General features: G+C 42.5%; 1 protein-coding gene across 2 annotated transcripts in view; it reads left to right on the forward strand.

Annotated features, from left to right (window-relative positions):
- The first annotated feature begins 186 nt into the window (after nucleotides 1-186).
- The window catches only part of lrrc56 (leucine rich repeat containing 56), a 90,824-nt gene continuing 69,137 nt past the window's right edge, over nucleotides 187-21,873 (forward strand). For both annotated transcript variants that reach the window (XM_033038876.1, XM_033038877.1), the window contains exons 1-2: nucleotides 187-299; nucleotides 15,254-15,416. In XM_033038876.1, coding sequence (XP_032894767.1) covers nucleotides 15,261-15,416 — 156 coding nt within the window. In that variant the 5' untranslated portion in view covers nucleotides 187-299; nucleotides 15,254-15,260. The remainder of the gene's footprint in view (nucleotides 300-15,253; nucleotides 15,417-21,873) is intronic.

Raw genomic sequence — 21,873 nt, forward strand, 5'->3', positions numbered from 1 at the left:
GCTCTAAATTTTGACGGACATTTATGTATGGGCGGTTTGAGTCTAATCACTGGAACAGGCGAATTGGATGGACGATTTCTGATTGAGCATGCGCAGTTGTGTGACACGGTGAGGACCCGAGGCCTCCCGCGCGCAGTGGTCGACGGGAGATGTAGTCCGTGATCCTTGCCTGCGGAAGCGTTGGCGAGTCAATGGGGACTACAGGTTCCACGGAGCACCGCGCGCCGCCCAGAGAAGGCGGGGCCGCCGCGCCGTTGCCAGGGACACCGATGAGGCTCGTTCTGTCGCCGAGAGAAGGGGTGAGTGGAGCGGCCTGGCGGGGGCGGGGGCGGTGGACATGGCGCGGCACAGCCGGGAACCAGAACGGCGTCGACTGCTTTACACAGCGCCAGATCGACAGCCGCCCCAGGCACAACAGGGCCAGGGCGGGGGAGAGGTTGTGTGTCCCTGGGGCCGGGGCAGGGACGGCTGTGATTCCCGTGTGTGGTGTGTGTGTGTGGGGATTCCTGCGGCGTGTGGGCGGGATGGAGTGATTCCTGAGGGGTTAGGGTGAGGGCTGTGATTCCTGGGGGTGGTGGGAGGGGAGTGATTCCTAAGTGAGGGGTGGGTGTGGAGGGCTGTGATCCCTGTGTGTGTGTGTGGGAGGGGGGAGTGTTGTGATTCATGTGGAGTGCGGGGGAGTGAGTGATCACTGTGGTTGGGGGTGAGATTCCTAGTGGGAGGGAGGTGTTAAGCTTCTGGAGTGGGAGGGGATGATTCTTTGTGAGGTATTGGGTGTGTGATCCCTGCAATGGAAGGATGATGTGTGTTGGGGGGGGGGGTCGGTCAGGTGATCGTGAGCACCCCTGTTGTGTGTGGGAAAAGGGTGGAGTAAGTGGGCTCTTGTGCCGTGGTGTGGGGGGGAAGGGAGTGTGATTCCTATGGTACTCCATTGTTATTAGAAACATAGAAATTAGGTGCAGGAGTAGGCCATTCGGCCCTTCGAGCCTGCACCGCCATTCAATATGATCATGGCTGATCATCCAACTCAGTATCCCGTACCTGCCTTCTCTCCATACCCTCTGATCCCCTTAGCCACAAGGGCCACATCTAACTCCCTCTTAAATATAGCCAATGAACTGGCCTCGACTACCCTCTGTGGCAGGGAGTTCCAGAGATTCACCACTCTCTGTGTGAAAAAAGTACTTCTCATCTCGGTTTTAAAGGATTTCCCCCTTATCCTTAAGCTGTGACCCCTTGTCCTGGACTTCCCCAACATCGGGAGCAATCTTCCTGCATCTAGCCTGTCCAACCCCTTAAGAATTTTGTAAGTTTCTATAAGATCCCCTCTCAATCTCCTAAATTCTAGAGTATAAACCAAGTCTATCCAGTCTTTCTTCATAAGACAGTCCTGACATCCCAGGAATCAGTCTGGTGAACCTTCTCTGCACTCCCTCTATGGCAATAATGTCCTTCCTCAGATTTGGAGACCAAAACTGTACGCAATACTCCAGGTGTGGTCTCACCAAGACCCTGTACAACTGCAGTAGAACCTCCCTGCTCCTGTACTCAAATCCTTTTGCTATGAAAGCTAACATACCATTCGCTTTCTTCACTGCCTGCTGCACCTGCATGCCTACTTTCAATGACTGGTGTACCATGACACCCAGGTCTCGCTGCATCTCCCCTTTTCCTAGTCGGCCACCATTTAGATAATAGTCTGCTTTCCTGTTTTTGCCACCAAAATGGAGAATTGTTAGCCATTTCAATATTGACCCATATGGGAGTAGGAGAAAACGGGTCCTTTTCAGAATGGCAGGCAGTGACTAGTGGGGTACCGCAAGGCTCAGTGTTGGGACCCCAGCTATTGGGGACCCAGTGTTGGGACCCCAGCTATTTACAATATATATTAATGATTTGGACGAGGGAATTGAATGCAACATCTCCAAGTTTGCAGATGACACGAAGCTGGGGCAGTGTTAGCTGTGAGGAGGATGCTAGAGGCTGCAAGGTGACTTGGATAGGCTGGGTGAGTGGGCAAATGCATGGCAGATGCAGTATAATGTGGGTAAATGTTAGGTTATCTACTTTGGTGGCAAGAACAGGAAAGTAGACTATTATTTGAATGGTGGCCGATTAGGAAAAGGGGAGATGCAACGAGACCTGGGTGTCATGGTATACCAGTCATTGAAAGTAGGCATGCAGGTGCAGCACGCAGTGAAGCAAGCGAATGGTATGTTAGCATTAATAGCAAAAGGATTTGAGTATAGGAGCAGGGAGGTTCTACTGCAGTTGTACAGGGCCTTGGTGAGATTGCGTACAGTTTTGGTCTCCTAATCTGAGGAAACACATTCTTGCCATATAGGGAGTACAGAGTGTTGCCATTGTGTTGTGTGGAAACATCCTATGTCACTTCATTCATTGCATTCTTGAAATCCAAGTACTCTACATCTTCACAATCTTTTCCCCGGGGTAGAGGATTCTAAAACTAGAGGGCAAAGGCTTAAGGTGAGAATGGGAATGATTTAATAGAAACCTTGGGGCAACTTTATAACTATTGAAGCAGATACAACTCTGACTCCTCACAACAAATACATGTATAGGAAGAGTTTAGGTGGCTATGGGCCAAATAGCCCAGAATGGTAACTTGGTCAGCATGGATAAAGTGGGTTGAATGGCTTGATTCTGTCTTGGACAGCTCTATGACTCTCCCTACTAGAACCCCCATTTACCACTCTGTTCCATTCTCAAAAGACTCCATCAAAATTATCGAACAGTTTTTCCCTTTTATAAAACCATATTGATTTAAATTGATTGTGGATAATTATGGACCAAGCAATCCTCCTGTAACAGATAGACAAAAGTGCTGGAGAAACTCAGTGGGTGCAGCAGCATCTATGGAGCGAAGGAAATAGGCAACGTTTCGGGCCGAAATCCTTCTTCAGACAGATGCTGCTGCACCCGCTGAGTTTCTCCAGAACTTTTCTACCTTCGATATGCCAGTGTCTGCAGTTCCTTCTTAAACTCCAGTAACTGGTGTTGGTCTAACTGGCTTTAAATTGTTGTTTTCTGTCTTCCTCCATTCTTGTTTAGTCTTTTTACATTTGTATTTTTCCTGTTCACCTGGGGCCCCTCAAGAATCCTGGGAATGTTAGCAGTTTGCAACTAACCCATCCCACAATCTTTGAAGTATTTAATACTTGCTACTGGTTGTTTTATTCATGGTTATGCATGGCGCATGTGTGTTATAATGCAAATTGTCCTAATATTGACATTCCAGGGCAAGGTGAAGTTGGAAAATACAACAGAAAGACCTGTATAAGCATTAATGGCTTTTGATTTAATGTACTTGGTAACCACATAATTTCAAAGCATATTTAATTTTAAAATCTTGTTTTTAAAACAAAATTACCAAGAAAACATTTATCTCTTTGCGTCTATACATAATAAAGTTGATTTCTTCCTTAGTCACCTCTTCCTATTTCATTTAGGGTAAACTTCCCACAAACATTATTGCACTCTGATTTTGCTCTTTTTTTCCCCCCCAACCAGCATATTATCTAATACAAAAATCTTTTCTCCTTTTCAAAGATATTAATCAACACACTTTGTCTTGGATAATCCCTACCTGGAGTGGCAGCTACATGTGTCTGCGCAAACACTTGGTTATCATATCACTCGAGAATAACAAGCAATTGAAAAAAAACATCTTTGAGGGTTCTGGCCATTTAGTGGCCATTTACAGTATGTGCTTTTAGAAATGCTCCCTTCTTCAGCCTTTGCAGTCCTGACTGATTTGATTGAATTCTGAATAATTATTGAATTTTTGGAAGGGTCAAAAAATACATGGTATTCCAAAATGAATTTAACAAGGCTCTTGGCAAGCCCCCCACATGGGAAACTGGTCTACTCAAGCATTTGGTATCCAAATTAAGTTGGTAATTTAGATCCAAAAGTGGCTTGGTAGCCAAGTTGAATTTATTGTAATTTGCACATGCATGGTGAGGTATGGGTGCAATGAACAGCTTGCTTGCAACAGCATCACAGGGATGCTGTCTGATCCACTGAGCAGCACTTTGTGTTTTGCTCAAGATTTCAGCATCTGCAATTCCTTGTGTCTCTGGTAATTAGTTGGATTAGATTTGTCTGTTTTTATGAGTAGGATATTCCTGGGTCGTTTCGCATTTTGCCATGTTGTAACTATGGAATTCATGAGCCATGTCTGTGAGTCTGGACGCAGTGACCTTTATTGTTCTTTAGATTGATAGCTCTGAATCAAGGATTCATTGGTTTGGATAGATCCATGGCAACTTTAATCCAGTGTTTGTGATTGGAACATATCAGAGATTTTAAGACTGCACGATTGATTTTTTGTTGGAGGAGGAGGATACATTATTTAATATTGTGCTGGAGGAGGAGAAATTATTTTTTTGTGATTTTCTGAAATGACACATTACAGCAGAGCTGCCAACTCTCACGCATTGAGTGTGAGAATCTCGCATTTCGCCAAATTCTCACGCTCTCACGCTGATCACAGAATTTTTCATGCTCTGTCGTGAGAAATTCTGTGATCAACGAGAATTTCAAAACTAATATCAACTGCATTGGCCGCGGTTGTTGGAGAGCTGGAGTGGCGGGGGCAGATGCGGACGGGGAGCGGGGGCTGGCGAGTGTTTGCAGGGCTGGCGAGTCGCTCGCTGCAGCTCCCGCCATGGAGCAGCCTCAGTCCAAGAGTCCCGGGCGTTCGTCGGACGCGTTGCGCTGCTGCCGTGAGAGTCTCTGTGCCGAATTCGCCCAGTTGACCGGCGTGGACCAGGCAGTGGCTCGGTGCATCCTGGAGGACAATCAGTGGCTGCTGGAAGTAGGTACCAAGCACTGGGTAAAAGCGGTGGAAGATAGTGGCCTTCAAATGGGGTGGTTGGAGAAAGCATCCTGCTTGCCTGCTAGATTTCCACTTACTGTAACTGCAGGAAAAATATTCCCGATGTTGGGGAAGTTGTGGCTCGAAGGGCCGAATGGCCTATTCCTGCACCTATTTTCTATGTTTCTATGCTTGAGTATATGGCAATAAAACTCGACCACTTGATTTTGAAGCATTGATGCATGGTGGAGGTATAATGTAGTCATAGAGTGATACAGGCCCTTCGACCCAACTTGCCCACACCCGCCAACATCTCCCAGCTACACTGCCTGCTTTTGGTCCATATCCCTCCAAACCTGTCCTATCCATGCATCAGTCTAACTGTTTCTTAAATGTTGGGATAGTCCCTGCCTCAACTACCTCCTTTGTGTGGAAAAAGTTACCCCTTAAAAAGTTACCTCTTAAAAATACTTCAAACAAAAAACATTGAAATCTGGCTCTACTGTGGAATGTAATTAGGAATGTAATTTAGTCTAACCTTATTCATAGCTAATCCAATTTAAAGCATAAATATTGCATTCAAGTGTAAGTTAAAAGACTCGCTACAGTATGCATCAGATTGCACAATTTCAAGCTGAAAAATGCAATGAGCTCCGTACCACCCCCTCCCACATCCTCCCCCCCCCCCTACGCTCTCTCAGGCTTGGTCTCTATCAATTTCTCACTCCCAACTCTCACCCAATGTTGGCAGCCCTGCATTACAGGGTGACAAAAACATACTTCCATTGGGAGGTGTGAGGAGGTGCCAGACATCCAGCCTCTGAACGTTAGAGGTCAGTTCACCAATTCAGAAAAACACTCTCCTTGTCAGCAAATGTTGCATCAGGAGTTTGTGGCAAATGGATCTAGACAGGGTAATAAATCAGAAAGAGGGACCGCAGGATTCAGGTGAATTGGGGGTTGGAGAAAGAACCCATGGTCTGGCCAAAGATAGAGATGAATACAGCAGAAGATTTCAATGTCAGGATCAAAGCCACTGAGATGGGAACATAAAGAATCAAGTTGTAGCCTCTGTGGAGGACTTATTTGTCAGGATTGGAGCATAAAGGACAGAACACAGAGCAAGCTGTGGGACTGGAGGGAGGAGTCAGATGGAGGTGAAATGGGAGAAACATCCTGAGGGATATTCAAATTCAAGACCTATGTAAGTTTGTGATCCATGATGTCCAAAGGGAAGGGAAATGTGGCCAAGGGTAAAGTGGTATTGCAGATTCGTTCGCTTTCTGTTGCAGGGAGAGGTCAGAGCACGTGTGCTGATATTATGGGATTATGGGTGATCACAGGAAGTAACGAGAATAATGATTTGAAATACTGGATAGATTCAACATAACTGTGAATCCAAACTACGAACGCATGGAATACAGTAGATAGCTGGAGGCATTTCCTAAAGGATGAGACAGGGATCTGGAATTCAGTTTAGATCAACATTTTATTTTTAAATAGAAGGGAAACGGAAACCATTGAGGTTAACAAGGTACTATAAGTCATGTGCAGAGGTCGTGTTGAGCAGACCTTCAGGATTGGTATTGTTGGGAGGGAAGTGGCAGCGAATTGAACAGTCATTGAAACAATAAAAAACAGTGGGTCCAGAGATAATATATCGGTCTGCAGCTTTTGAGGGGAGAGAAAGCAGCCAACATTTGGGTGGTTTCAGCATGGGGGAGGGGGGGGGGGGGTGGAGAGAGATTAAGGGTGGATCTAAAGGTGGGTCACATGTGACAATAAAATAAAGTATTCAAGCCCTAAGAGATCCAGAAAGGCCCAAACCCGAAACATCATGCATTCTTGTTCTTCAGAGATGTTGCCTGACTTGCCGAGTTACTCCAGCATTTTGTATCTTTCTTGCATCTATAAACCTGCATCTGCGGTTCCTTGTTATAACATTTCAAGTCAATTACCCTGTATCAGATACACAAGAGATTACAGATGCTGGATTCTGGATAAAGAAACAAACTGCTGGAGGAGCTCAGCAGGCCAGGCAGCATCTGTGAAGAGAAATGGACAGCTGACAATAAACCACTTTATACTGGCTCAGTCTGCCTAAACCTACCTGATCTCCCAGTTGCTAAACACCTTATCTCCTCCTCCCATTCCCACATTTACCTGCCTGTCCTGGGCCTCCTCCAATTGTCAGAGTGAGGCCCAGCACAACTTGGAGGAACAGCATCTCATATTTCGCTTGGGCAGCTTACACCGCAGCGGTATGAATATTGACTTCTCTAACTTCTAGAAACCCTTGCTTCCCCTCTCTCTCCATCCCTCGCCCTTCCTAGTTCTTTGTCCAGCCTAACTGTCCCTGATTTGCTTTGTTTGCTTTGTTGTTACCTTCTCCGTTTGCTTTGTTGTTACCTTCTCCTAGCTAACAATGATTTATTCTACATTTTCCTTGATCTCCACCTCCTTTGATGTCCACCTTACACTTCCTTATCTCTGTATCTCCCCCTCCCCTGACTCTCAGTCTGATAAAGGGACTCAACCTGAAAAGTCACCCATTCCTTCTCTTCAGAGATGCCATCTGTCCTGCTGAGCTACTGCCGCATTTTGTGTCTATCTTCGGTTTAAACCAGCATCTGCAGTTCCTTCCCACATACTTTATACGGGCTATCCCTTTACTCTTTCAGTATAGATAAACGGTCTCAACCCAAAACGTTCTCTGCCCATTTCCCTCCTCAGATGCTGCCTGAGCTCCTCCAGCAGTTTGTATTTAACTCTCTATTAGAATTAGAAAAGTGAGAAGTTGCAGAGTTGATGGTTACTTCACACTTCTATCTTGAGTGCATTTGTGCATTTTAGTGCTTCAATCAGATTGTGTACTTGTTCACTAAAGTTTACTATGAATAATTGCTAATTCTGGTTGGTGGGGAAGCTGGCAAAGGACTGAAAAAAGGCAAATACAACAGGCCTTGTTCACAAAGGAAGGCAAGAATATGTCAGGAAACTACAGGCCAGTCAGTTTCATCTCAGCTGGGGAACATTTTAGAAATTATAATGTGGGGCAGTTTTAAGAAACAACTAGACTAAGTGGGGAGGGGGGTGTGGGGGAAGGGGGTGGAGGAAGGGTGGGTGGTCGCCGCAGACGCAGCTCGCACTGCTCACCCCGCACTCTGCTCACCCCGCACCTTCAGCTTTCGGCCTCACTAGTCCCACTCCGGCTTCACTCAGAGGCTTCCGGTTCAACTCACCGGCTCGTCGTGCTGGTCGGCGCAGAATCAGCCGGCACGCTGCTCACTCCCCGCACACTGCTCACTCCCCGCACGCTGCTCAACACACTGCTCCTTTCAGCTTTATTCTCCTCCCGCTGGTGATTGACAACGGGTGCCAGAAGGGGCAGTTTTTATGATTTTTAAACCTTCATAACTTTTGTACTATTTCACTGATCGGAACAAAACTTGTACTTGCAGCACAGGAGAATGGCGAGTAAGGTGTAGTGCTATCGGGTACTGTTTTTTGCGCAAATTTAAAAACAACGCATACCGGAAGAGGACAAGATGGGAGTTTTATGTATATAGAGAATCAGTAAGCATTAATGAGAACTTGAAGCAATAGTCATTCTAGGAGAGTGTATCTCATCCATTTTCCGTAATTGTACTCTACACCTTATCCTCTGGCACCGAACAAGGATAGAGTTCCCCGGCCCTCTCCTTCCACCACATTCAAGAATCCTTTCCCCACTGTCTCGGCCTCCTTCAAAGAAAGTCGACAACCAGACACATCCCCTCTCTTCCCCATTTTTTTTGCAGGGACTGTTCCCTTCAGGATTGCCTGACCCACTCTTCTGTTCTCACCCACTACCTAACAGTACTTTCCCTTGCAGGCACAGCCAATGCAACACATGTCATTTCACCTCTTCCCTTAACACCAACCAGCGACCCAAACAATTTTTCTAGGAGAAGCAGTGATTCACTTGCACTTTTTCCAATCTAGTGTACTGCATTTGGCATTCACAATTTGTTCTTCCCTATGCTGGAGAATCCAAACGTAGATGTGGTGATTGAGCCACAGAGCACCTTTGTTCAGTCAGCAGAGGTGACCCTGGGCTTCCTGTTGCCTTCTGCTTTAATTTCCTTTCTCACTCTGACCTATCGATCTGTGGGCCCCTGTATTATGACAGTGAGGCTCAACAAAGGCTTGAGAAATGGCACCTCATCTTTTGTCAGGGTACTTTGCAGCCTTCTGGATATAATGCTGAATTCTACAATTCTACAACTAACCCATAGGTAACATTTTGTCTGTCTATCAATCACTTGTCTGTAATATTAGATATGCTTGTTTAATCTGTTTCCTGCCCCCTTCTCTCTTTGGGAGTGGAGAACATGCCCCAGCGTGGCCTGTCGGGTTTGTCCCCAGGCTCTGAATCTTGCAACTCCCACATTCTTCTATGTTCTTTTGTCCATGTTCTAACTGCTCCCATTTACTCATTGACCAGATCACCTTGTTTACTGCTTATCCCCACGGTCACCCTGGTTCTACCCTATCAGATATATCCCCTCCCCAACCCAGCCTGCAGATTTACATGCATTTGTCTCCTTTGCAGTTCTGACAAACTGAAATGTTAACTCTGTGTATCTTTCCTCGGATGCGTCCTGACCTGTTGAATATTTCAAGTGTTTTCTATTTTTTAAATAGCATCTGCAGTATTTGATTTTTCACATGAGTTGGGCATTTTTTTGCAGCTATGGACATTGGTGCTTAAAACGTGCATCCCAATGTACATGCCCTTTCTTGTATGTCTATGGAAAGGGAAGAGATGGATTGTACATGGGTAGCTTGGGGGAACTTGCATTAACACATAAACAATTGATGCTGGGAATTTGTAGGAAAAATGGTAAAACAAAATACTCGGGTCGAAAAGCTTCTATGGAGAGACATAAACAAAGATTCTGAATAAGATCATTTTATCAGAGCAGGGGATAGTTGGAGATGCGGAGAACATGTGATGAATTTGGGAGAGAGGGTGAACAAAGGACAAAAGAGATTAGGCAACTAATGGGGATGGTGCAGGTTGAGATTTGGTGGCAATGGCTACATAAAGAAGCAGAAAGTCTGGGGGTGGCAGTAAGTGGGGAATGTAGACCTGCTCAGAAATTGTAAAATGAAAATATGATTGATGATGAAAATGTGAAATAGAGAATGGTGGAAATGAAACCGTCGGTTAAAATTTTTGAATTCTGTGAATGCTACAATATGCCTATTTAGAAGCTGAGGTGCCATTCCTTGAGCCTCGTTGAGAGACTAATGGCCAAAGTCATTATAAGAGTGGCATGCAGAATTGTAAATGGGCAACTGGACATGTCAGTTATGTTTGCAAATTAGGCCATTGTGTCGTACAAAATAGACAAACCTTCTACATGCTGGGCAGGTCACCCTGAATTTTGCCCTGTACTTGTTTCTCAGGCATTGTTGGATAGGAGAGTGTTTTTACTGAAGCAGAAGCTAATACTATATTAAATGAAATCATACATTAATATAATTCTACAAAGATCAATGCAACCTTTAGAATTGTCTGACAAAGTTCAATTTTTTGCAATTTACAAATATTAACTTGTGAACATTGCTGTACTTTTATCACTGAAGAGGCAAATTGTGAAATTCTTGGGCCTGTCGCCCCTGTTTGGAATTCTCTTGTGGTATTAGCAGATGTAAGTTTGTTTACTTGAAGCATTATTTGTCCATTGAAAGGAACGTGGGACTCGACTTCAAATATTTTCTTATCTTTGTCAATAGTCCAAAAGTCTGGCAGCTCACTAACTATCTTCAGGGAAGCAAGTGCAACTGTGCCAGCCTTAGTTGATGTGATTGATTCCTAATACCTACAGCAGAACTGAGAACATAATAATTGCTGCCTTCCATGTGCCATTCTATATATTGAAGAAGATTGCTCTGATTAAAAATCTGATGCCGTTTCCTTCTCTGTTTAAAGCGTCCTTTGCCTTTTGCATAGAAATGGTGCGAATGCTTGAATTCTGATTGTTAAAAACTGTTGCACTTTCCATTTTAATGATGGAGGCTGCATTGGAACCATGACACTCTGCTGCATTCACAAGATAGTTTATTTGCAGATGGAAGTGGCGCAACTGTTTCATTGACAGATCCTGAACGAATTTCCTCTGAGCAACCACAAAAACTGTTTCATTAAGCTCCACCTCAACGTTCATTGAATGGAAAGAGAAACTTTAAAGTCAAACCCACACGCTCTTTTTATTTCTACACAATTATTCTTCATGTTCCCACTCTTTTTCCTCACCCATCCACATTGGCACTGCATTGATATTGCAATAACGTTTTATCAATAAGAGAGTCCGCATTTCTTTCCTAATCATTCCAAGGCGCTCAAGAGGAATCCTGTTCTGTATTTTGCCTGGAGTCCTACAGTTAGTGATATCAAAGGGCAGCACAATAAAACTCAGAGAAAATGAAAGTATGGTAGTAAAGAAGGTGGTGAAAAGTTTTTCATGCTTTCTAATCAAATCAGAAAATGCTATACATAAATAAAATCAAGCCAAACTCAAGTACAATAAGTAGAACGAAGGTAAAGATACAGAGCGCAGAATATAGTTCTCAGCATTTTAGCATAATGGTTCCACAGACAAAGTCCAATGTCTGTAATAAGGCAGAGGAGAATCGGACTGTACCTATGGAAGGACTGTCCAGTTGTCTGATAGCAGAGGGGAAGAAGCTGAGTCTGGTGCATGTTTTCAAGCTTCTGTATCTTCTGCTCAATGGGACAGGGAAAAGAAGGAATGACCAAGGCAGCATGAAGTGTAAATGGAGTCAATGGTGAGGAGTCTGTTCTGTACGATGGACAGGTCAATTTGTTTGGTCCACGGCATGTCGTTGGTAATATTTACGCCAAGGAACTGGGGCTCTCAACCATGTCCACTTTGGTACCATTGATGCTGATTGGGATATATACTCCACCAATATTCCTGGTCAATAATTAACTCCTTCTTCTTGACACCATGTTACTCTCTTTAGTTTATTCCAGCATCTGCAGTTTCTCCCTACACCATATACTAAATTCTTTATCTCCATCCCGTACGTCATCGTGTAATTGTTTGCGATGCAATGGGGGTCAAGTGCAAAATTGTAGAAGGACTTTGAGCCGAATTTGGGCACACAGTTGTGAGTGCATAGGGAGTATAGTAAGAGACTAAGAATGCATCATTCCAGATGCACCATCTCCAGAAGTTTGGAGATTACTATCGATGGAATTATGATGTTGAAGGCAGAGCTATAGTCAACAGACAATAAATGCAAGATTTTCTAGTGCCGTTTGTGCCCCATAAATCAACAAAAAGAAAAGGCATCTTTAGGATCTGAAAATGTCTACACACCCCCTGCAACTGCAAAGTGTCAATTTAGATACGTCCTAGGAACATTTATATTCTATTATTATTCTATTAGAACGTTTTAATTAGGAATTAGATTTAAATTCCAAGCAGAGCGGACTTGCAATGAACCTTGCTCAGATTGCTTTCTCTGAGGGAAAACTCTCAACCCATGGCCAAGTTAAATTATTGAACAAGTCATTCAGAGTCTGCAGCTAATGATCCAGGGCTCCCAAGTTCAAATCCATCCCAAGCAGATGGGAGGTTGAAATTCAGTTAAATAATTCATCATTTATAGCTATTATCAGTAACAGTGACACCTTGTTCAACAATGTGCTTTAGGAAAGGAAATTTGCTGTTCATTCCCATTCTATAAAACTGTGATAATAACGAAAGGCCTAGATAGAGTGGACGTGGAGAGAATATTTCCAATTGTGGGAGAGTTTAGGACCAGAGGGCACAGCCTCAGAATAAAAGGATGTGCCTTTAGAATGGAGTTGAGGAGGAATTTCCTTCGCCAGAGGATGGTGAATCTGTGGTATTCATTGCCACAGATGGTGGGGAGGCCAAGTCATTGGGTATTTTTAAAGTGGAGATTGATGGGTTATTAAGGGTGTCAAAGGTTACAAGGAGAAGGCAGGAAACTGGGGTTGAGAGAGAAAGATAGATCAGCCATGATTGAATGGCAGAGTAGGCTTGAGGGGCCGATGGCCTAATTCTGCTCCGAAATCTTATGATAATCTGTCCCTCTTAGGACATTTGGTGGTAGATTTCTGGACTATTTGATGTTACTCCTATTAATTCCTAACCATACTTTTAGTTCACTTTTTATCCATGGTACAAAGTAATACAATACATTTTGCATTGAAACTTAGTTTAAATAGAGCAGGTACAGCAGACGCTGGCTCCAGAAGCATACCCACTCACATTCGTGACTGCTGGTGGTCTGGACCCCTAACCTTGACTCTAGCCACAGGCCTCACTCTGGACCTCCAGCTTGCATGATGTGCGACTGAGACAGATGGTGGATCATCAGGATTTCTGAACCATTGAATGCTGGATTATCAGAGTTTTACAGTAGCTGACCGTTGAAATGGCCCAATAAGATACTCTACTCAAGGATAAATCGTCAGTGGCCAATTAATAAGTCAACATCGTGGAATGTTCCCATTAATATAGTCCCAATAAATTTGGGCTAATGTTGGGGAATACCAGAAACGTAAAATGTAGAATTTTGAAATGGCATAATCAGTTAAAGAGCTACATGGCTGGCAGATATTCGAAATGAATGCCTGAGAAACTTATATGAATGCAAACAATGCAAAGCTAAGGCCAAACAGCAATGTTTGAAATGAGGAATTTGCTTGGGTATAACGTCTTCCAGATCCTAGAAATGATTTGGTAGTTCAGAAGTTACGGATGACAAATTAACAAATATATCCATGGATATAGTCAGCTGAAGATTGGATCAAATTAAATACTTTATTTTCCTACATTACAGCAGCGACTCGGTTTAGAATTATTTCTTGGATCACAAAGCACTTCATTTGCAGACTAGCTGATCAGGCATTGTGAGAAAATGGCACGGAGGAATTGAGGTCAGGCCTAATGGACTTGTTTTGTGTTCTAGTGTAAATTCAGTCTGGTTGCTTAAACCTGCTTTGATGAATCTTTTTGGTCCTTTGCCTTTAACCTCAGTGTCAGACTCTGTCTTACAAAGTTTTTCAATCTGAAAACTGAGAATCTATTTCCAAACTAAAATTTCTTAACGACATGACAACCAATATATCTACACTTGAATTTAGTGATTCTTAAAAGACGCTGCTCCATTGCAAAAATATTATTAATTAGTAACTATAAACCAGTTACTTCACTGCTAGCTGAGAACTGCATTGTACATCTTGCCCTTCCTCATAGAGATAAAGAGCATGGAAACAGGTTGGCATTTCTCCTATGACTCTTACCAACCTCTACAGCTTGGTTTGACAGCAACTCTGCTGAAGACCTCAAGCAATTGCAGAGTTGTGAATGTAGCACAGAGACCAGATTCCCCACCATCGATAATATCTACATATCAAACTGTCTTAAGTATTCAAGATTAGTCATTTCTTTCTCTCGTCAGGCAGAAAATTAAAAAGTTTGAAAACATATATGAGATGTTGCTGTTATGAGACCAAACGGTCCTCCCATAAGCTACGATGTACCAATTTTCCAACCTATCTCATTTCAACACTGTACTTTATTTTATCTGCACTTTTTATGTAACTGTAATGCTGTATTCTGCACACTGGTATTTTCCTCTTTGCATGACCTGTTGTACCTGTGTTCGACTTCATTGTACTTGCTTATAATATCATTTGACTGGATAGCACGCAAACAAAACTTTTCATTGTATCTTGGTACACATGCTGATAATAAACCATTACCAAGAAGCAACAGGAGTCTGAACTGGCATTCTGCCCAACATGTCCATGCTGACCAATTTGCTGACCTCAGCTTGTCCCATTTGTCTGCGTTTGGTCACATCCCTCTAAACCAGGGGTGGGGAACCTTTTCATGTTGGAAGACCGCATTAAGTTAGCTGTAATCTAATAACGCCGCATCCAAGAAACTTCAATTAGATATAAGATTATTTTGTTGAATCTTCTTTTACTCTTTGGTATTTTAAGAACGTTAATTTTAAGATTAAAATAAAAATAATAAAAGATGAACAAAAACATATTAATAAAAATAAAAGGATTTGTTCTACAAAATTTGGATTCATTCAAAAGGCCGCACTTAATGGCCTAGAAGGCCTTAAGGACGCAGGTTCCCCACCCCTGCTCGGAACCTTTTCTATCCATATGCCTGTCCAAATGCCTTTTAAATGTTGTGATTATTACCTGGCTCTACCAGGTCCCCTTTAAATTCATCTTTATTATGGATTATACATTTTGAAATTAAATTATGATACTCATTCCAAAAATGAAGTGAATCTCAGTTTCAATAAAATAAATTTCAATTTTACTCCTCATTCTGTTTTTAGGACATCAATGGAACTTCATCAATGCCCAGCCTTTGTTACGCACACAGGAACTGCAACAGTTAGGGTGCTGGAGTTTGGACATCCTGGTTTACTGAATCCTAATCCGGTTGTCAAAGATGAAATCGGTCTCCTTATTGAAGAATATCTCTCTCCCGCCAAATTGGTGAGACATTTAAAGCAAATATTGTGGAAGGGAATCTATGCAAAATGTTAAGTTACTAAATTAAATTGTAGATATCTTAAAAATAATGTGTTTGAGCTGTCAGTGTTAACATCACATCAGCTGTTTGGCTTCAAATGGTCTGCAAGTTACAAGTTCTTATAATGCCAACAATTAGCGTCATCACAAATGCAGCAGGTTCAATGACACTCTACTCCATGATTCTACCACAAAACAATGAAAGATAAAATAATTAAAGAATATGTATGCAGAAGGAATGAGTTATCTGATTTAGTGTATGAAAGCAGAATGTAGGCATTTCTTTTTTGAAGGGATCTGATTAGCTGATTTGGTGAGAATTCTGTGCAGTGTAGGATCAGTGAGCAGTATTGTAGTGAATGGCTTCATGGGGACAAAACAGACAAGATAGCTCACAATTCTGATCATGTGGTTCACTCCACAGCTGAACCAACAGTTTTGTGAAGAATGTTGTATGACATGGTATGGCATTTCACAAGAATGTTACTGAACACAATTTGACACTGACCCACAAAGAAAAAGGCAGCTGATCAAAATCTTGGTCTGGGTTGAGTTTTAAGGCAATGCAGAGAGATTTAGGGCAAACCTCTGGTCTAGATCTCAGTGGAAACTCATCCTTGCTCCATAGTGTCTCTCAATCCCTCGGCCTTCAATGTGCCTCCCATAAGTGGAATGATACAATACTTCCCAGCCTCTGCCAATGGGAAAGTGTTACATATTCATGCCACTTTTTGGATTAAGTAGCTTTTTGGAATTTTATACTGGATTTATTCTTCACTGTCCTATGTATATGAGTTCTCTACTTTTCAACTATCTATCCACCCAATCAAACCTTTATAACTTAAGTTTTCCATTAAGTTTAACTCTGCCAAGTGCAAAGAAGATTTACAAGAATGTTGTCGGTACTTCAGAGATTGAGCGCAGGGAGAGGTTGCTAGGCTGGGACTTTATTCCTTGGAGACCAGGAAGCTGTTCGATTTATGGAGGTGTATAACATTTTAGAGGAATAGAGGCAATTTTTTTTCCCCAGGGTAGGGGAAATCTGGAAATAATTGGGGCAGGCACAATAACAACATTTCAAATGGAGACGCAAGGAACTGCAGATCCTGAAATTTTGAATAAAACACAAAGTGCTGGAGTAACTTAGCGGGTCAGGCAGCATCTGTGGAGGGAATGGATCAGCAACATTTCGGGTCGGGACCCTTATTCAGCTCAGACCCAGGCCCTTTGGCCCAACTCGTCCAACCCTTTTTGTCCATCTATCTGTCAATCAACTCCCCTCACCTGTATCCACCTTTCACTTGCAAGGCTTTGCTCTGCCTCCACCTGCCTACCAGCTTTCTCCCCTCTACCAACTTTCTGAATGTCTGAAGAAGGGTCCTGAAACAAAACATTGTGTATCCATTCCCTTCACAGATGCTGCCTGACATGCTGGGTTACTCCAGCACTTTGTGTTTTTAATCAACATTCAAAAGACATTTGGACAGGTACATGGATAGGAAAGGTTGTGAAAGGCTTTTTGTGGTCAGTTGGGACAAGCATCTTGGTTGGCATGGCCTAGTTGGGCCAATGTGCCTGTTTCTGTACTGTATGACTCTGATTCCTGGGAATGCTTAGTTCATGAACACTCAGTGCTAAGTAGCACTGAGAATGGCACTGATACCCTGCGTTAATGCATTGAAAAATCCAAAGCCAAGCAAAGAATGGTAGAAGGCACATACCACCCCACAAACTATCCTGTTCCATCAAGCATCTCCAGATCAACATGTGGAAAGATCTAGGGGACCACATCAGCCTCATAATTGAATTCCAAAACCACAAAACTGGACTTTAATCAAATCCTCCTTGACTTTGAAGGACCTCATAAGAAAGAGACACCTATATATGGAATGCCTTTAATTTCTGGGTAGTTTAAAGAATTATCAACATGGATTTGAACTGGCTATGTTTGGAATCTTTAAACCCATCAATAACCTTTTTCATGGAATTTTGCCAGTAAAATGTATTTAAATGCTGTTTTTTTCTGTAGGAACCTGATAGTTTTTGAGGATATCCTTCCATTGTTCTTTGTTGCAAATTCATTTCTTGCTGAGACAGCAGACAATTTATGTAGGTTTATATAAGAAGAACATAAAGAGTAATTCTGCGCTTTAGACGTGCACAGGCAATGTAAACGATACATGGAAACTTCGCTCCCTTGGCAGCCTTTTTACTGAATGCTGAAGACTCCTCTCGTTTTAATAAGTTAATGAAATGTAGAGGTTGTGGGAAGCAACCAAATCACAACTTTACAATGGAAATTTACAGGTCAGGAGATGGCCATTTTGCCTAAAGTATCTGAAAGAGACCTTCTGCTTTGCTATATTCCCCAATGACCTACAAATATTCAAGTATGTATATAATTCAATAAAAGCTACTTGTAAATCTGTTTGAGGTTGTGCATTCCAGATCACTTCTTTATCATCTTAATGTAAACTGCTGGAGGAACTCAGTGGGACAGGCAGCAAATCTGTGGAGAAAAATGGACAGATAATGTTTCAAGTTGGGATTCTTCAACAGGAGGTCTGATGGGTAGACAGAATATTTTTTTCCCAGGGGAGAAATGTCAAAGAATTGAGGATATGGCTTTAAGGTGAGAGAGGGAAATTTAAATGATGATATTTGAGGCCATTTTTTTACAGAGTGGTGGGTGCTTGGAACATGCTGCCAGGTGTGGTGGTGGAGGTAGATATGATAGTAGGGTTTGAGGCTTTTAGACAGGCACATGGATATGCCAGGAGTGGAGGGACGTGAATCATGGGCAAGCAGAGGAAATTAGTTGAACTTGATATCATGTTTGATATTGTATGCCCAAGGGCCTTTTCTATGATGTACTGTTCTGTTTGTTCAATATGAAGAAGAGTCCCGGCCTAAAATGTTATCTGTCCATTTCCCTCCACAGATGCTGCATGACCAATTTAGTTCTTTTTGTTCAGGATTCCAGCATTTGCAGTTTCTTGTGTCTTCTCTTTATTATCTTATCCAATTTATCCTCCTGTACTGCTTGGTGATAGGAGGCAGAGAGCTGCTGGTTGAAGGTTGCTTATGGCCAGTGATGTACTGCCGGATCAGTGCTGAGATCCTTGCACTTTGTTACATGCATTAATGATCTAGATGTGAATGTTACGAGTAGTGTCGTTGACACAAAAAATGATGATGGTATACAGTCTTCAGTTACAGAACAATATTGATGAATTGGTAAAGTGGGCAGAGCAACGGCAGAATTTAATCCAGAAACATGTGAGCTGATGTGTTGTGGGAGGACTAATAAGGCTAGGATGTACATAATGAATGGAGGGAATCTATGAGCATCTAAACAATAGAGGTACCTTGGCGTGCAAGTCCAAGCATATTTGAAATCAGCAGCACACTAGTTAGGATGGTTTACATGATACTTGCCATCTTTATCCAGGCATATTACACAGGACCAGATAAATTATGATGACTGAGACTATAAATGCTGGTACTCTCTCAACATTTACAAATGTCAGTGAATACTGAAATACCATGGTACAGACTAAGTGTTGGGAAATGGGAGTACTATAGCTAGTAACCTGATGGATGGCATTATTTAGTTCACTGGCTGGAACACACCCTAGTCAAAATAAGATGGTTGTGTTTCTGCTGCTTCATCAATGGCCTTCCTTGGCTTCTTTTCATCATACTTCTGGGGATCTTTGCTGATTGCACAGTGCTCAATTACCTTGCAGCTTTTTCTAGCAAATGGAGTTGCAAATAACATCCTTGCAATTTATCACAATAACAAGTAACCAACTGCTCTCTACATTACCATCATTGGACCCTGACAATGAGCATTGAGAAGTGTTGGGTCACAAATGATCAGCGACCTGACTGAAGCACGCGCTCGCATAAATACTGCACTCTGTTTCTAATTTGATACTGAAAAACCGCAGCAATAATGCACCTGAAATGGAGGATGTGGTGCAGCAGGGATTTATCCTGCCAAAATGAAAACCATCAGTCACAAAGCTCAAAATAAAACTGAGAATGAAAAGTAGATAATTGGAAATGCTGCTAGTTACTGAGGCGACAAAGCAATCACACCATTGACTTGGAAAAAAAAAAATGCTTGCAGATGCCATTTTGAATTTTTTTTGTTGCAAATAATTCAAATTAAATAATGTTGGGCGAAAGAGTGAAAAACAAACAGGAAAAGCATCAAACTTTGAAGTGTGTTGTAAATGTCATTGGAGATTTGGTCTGGGATTTATATTTATTATTGTATATTGTTTTCTGGTTTGGTCTGGGATTTATATTTATTATTGTATATTGTTTCCATTTGGCTCATTCAGTCTATGCCATCTTTGGGCATTCTCATTAATCCCTACTTATTTCCCTGTGAGCTATTCTCTCTCACATACCCTGCAACCCCCTCTGATTTTTCTATCACCTACATAAACTCAGGGTAATTACAGTGGGCAATTGACCTACCAGCAGATATTTGGGATGTGAGAAAGGTGGAATATCTGGAGCAAACTCGTGCATTTGCACTGGGAATGTGCGCACTCCACACAGACAGCATAAAGTCAGAGAGGTATACAGCATGGAAACAGGCCCTTCGGCCAACCTTGTTCACAACGACCAAGTTGGCATAGTGGGCTAGTCTCATTTGGCCCATAGCCCTCTGAACCCTCCCTATCCATATATATGTCCAAATGTCATAATTGTATCCACGTATGACTTCCGGTGACTGGTCATTCCAGAAACAGGCTAGACTCTGAGTGAAATGTTGTCCCCGGGAACCCTCGTAAACTTATCCTCTCACCTTCAACCTATCAACAAAAGGATCTCCCCCGCATGTGCCTATCATTTGAATTTGGTGAAAGATGTGGACGCAGACCAGTCCACCATGCAAACCAGCCTGCCCCACCACCTCACCCCCATCCACTCCTTCTACGCTTCACGTTGCTTTAGGAAAGCAGCCAACATAATCAAGGATCGCTCACGGGGTGGTCATTCCCTCTTCCGCACTCTTTCATCAAGCGGACGATACAAAAGGTTGAGAGCACATACCACCAGATTCCGCATCAGTTACATCCCTGCTTTTATCAGCCTCTTGGAAAGATCTCTCGAAAGCTAAAGATGAATTCCCTGTTTTCCAAACTACCTTGTGGCCCCTGTATTTTTTTTCTTTGTTGTATTTTCTCTGTAACTGTAATACTATCAGGCTGCCGTTTCAACAAACACTTGCACTCCGTCTTCCTAGACCTGCTGGATCTCCCGGTTAACAATCATTTTAACTCCCCATTCCCATACCGACCTTTCTGTCCTGGGCCTCCTCCATTGCTGGAGTGAGGCCACATGCAAAATGGAGGAACAACACCTTATATTCTGCCTTGGTAGCTTACAACCCAACTGTGTGGGCATTGAATTCTCCAATTATAGGTGGCAACTCTCAGTCCATCTGTTCCCTGTGCCCCACCTGGGTGCTCTCCCATTTCTCTGCCTATTCCACTCCCTTTCTACCTATATCTCTTCCATTGGGTTCACATTTCACTCTTCTTTTCTCCTTATCTTCCACCCTTTTGTTTCTTCACCGCTAGCCTTTGTCCACCCATTTGCCAATGAAGCCCCCTCTCAACTTATTCACATATCACTTGCCTGGCATTGTCCCACCCGCACCAAAACATTGCCGATGTATGACCTCCAAAGAAGCCACCAGACCTGCTGAGTCACTCTAGTATTTCGTGTTTTTTTTGTAAACCAGCATCTGCAGTTCCATGTTGCTACACTATAATCTGCACTCTATTTTCTTTCTCATTTTGCATTACCTGTTAACTTCATATGGCTCGATTATACTTAATCAGCGTATGATTTGCCTGGTTTGCACACAAACCAGTGCTTTTTGTTGTGGATAAAAAGGTGCCAATACGCATGTCAATTTAAAAAATGAAGTTACATTTATCTACAATTTTTCCCATCAACATACCCAAAGTTGCGGACACTTTAACGTGTAATATAATAACTGAACTCAAGTCTAAAGAAATAAATGTTCTAATTCATTCACTTACATTATCCATTAGCTAAGCATGATTAATAAACATTTGTCGTTAAAGGGGCCGTATCGGCAAACACCATCCCAAAATAAGCACTGCACGAAACAACACTTTCACCGTGACAAAGACATTTTTGAGAGAGAGAGGAAGTGTTTGAAGATGTGCAGAATTCCATGTTAAATGGAAAAGAGGCACATAAAGACAGGAGAATTAGGACAAATGTGTTACTCTGAAAGAACCTTTGGACAGTTTTCTATTTAAAGTAAATAAAGCCAACATGTTGCATAAAGACAAAGATGAATTCAATTGTAACAAGAAACATATTTTATACATTCCAGATTTTCTTCTTCCCTCATAACATCAAA

This window comes from Amblyraja radiata, chromosome 20, assembly GCF_010909765.2.
Source record: "Amblyraja radiata isolate CabotCenter1 chromosome 20, sAmbRad1.1.pri, whole genome shotgun sequence".
Lineage (NCBI taxonomy): Eukaryota > Metazoa > Chordata > Chondrichthyes > Rajiformes > Rajidae > Amblyraja > Amblyraja radiata.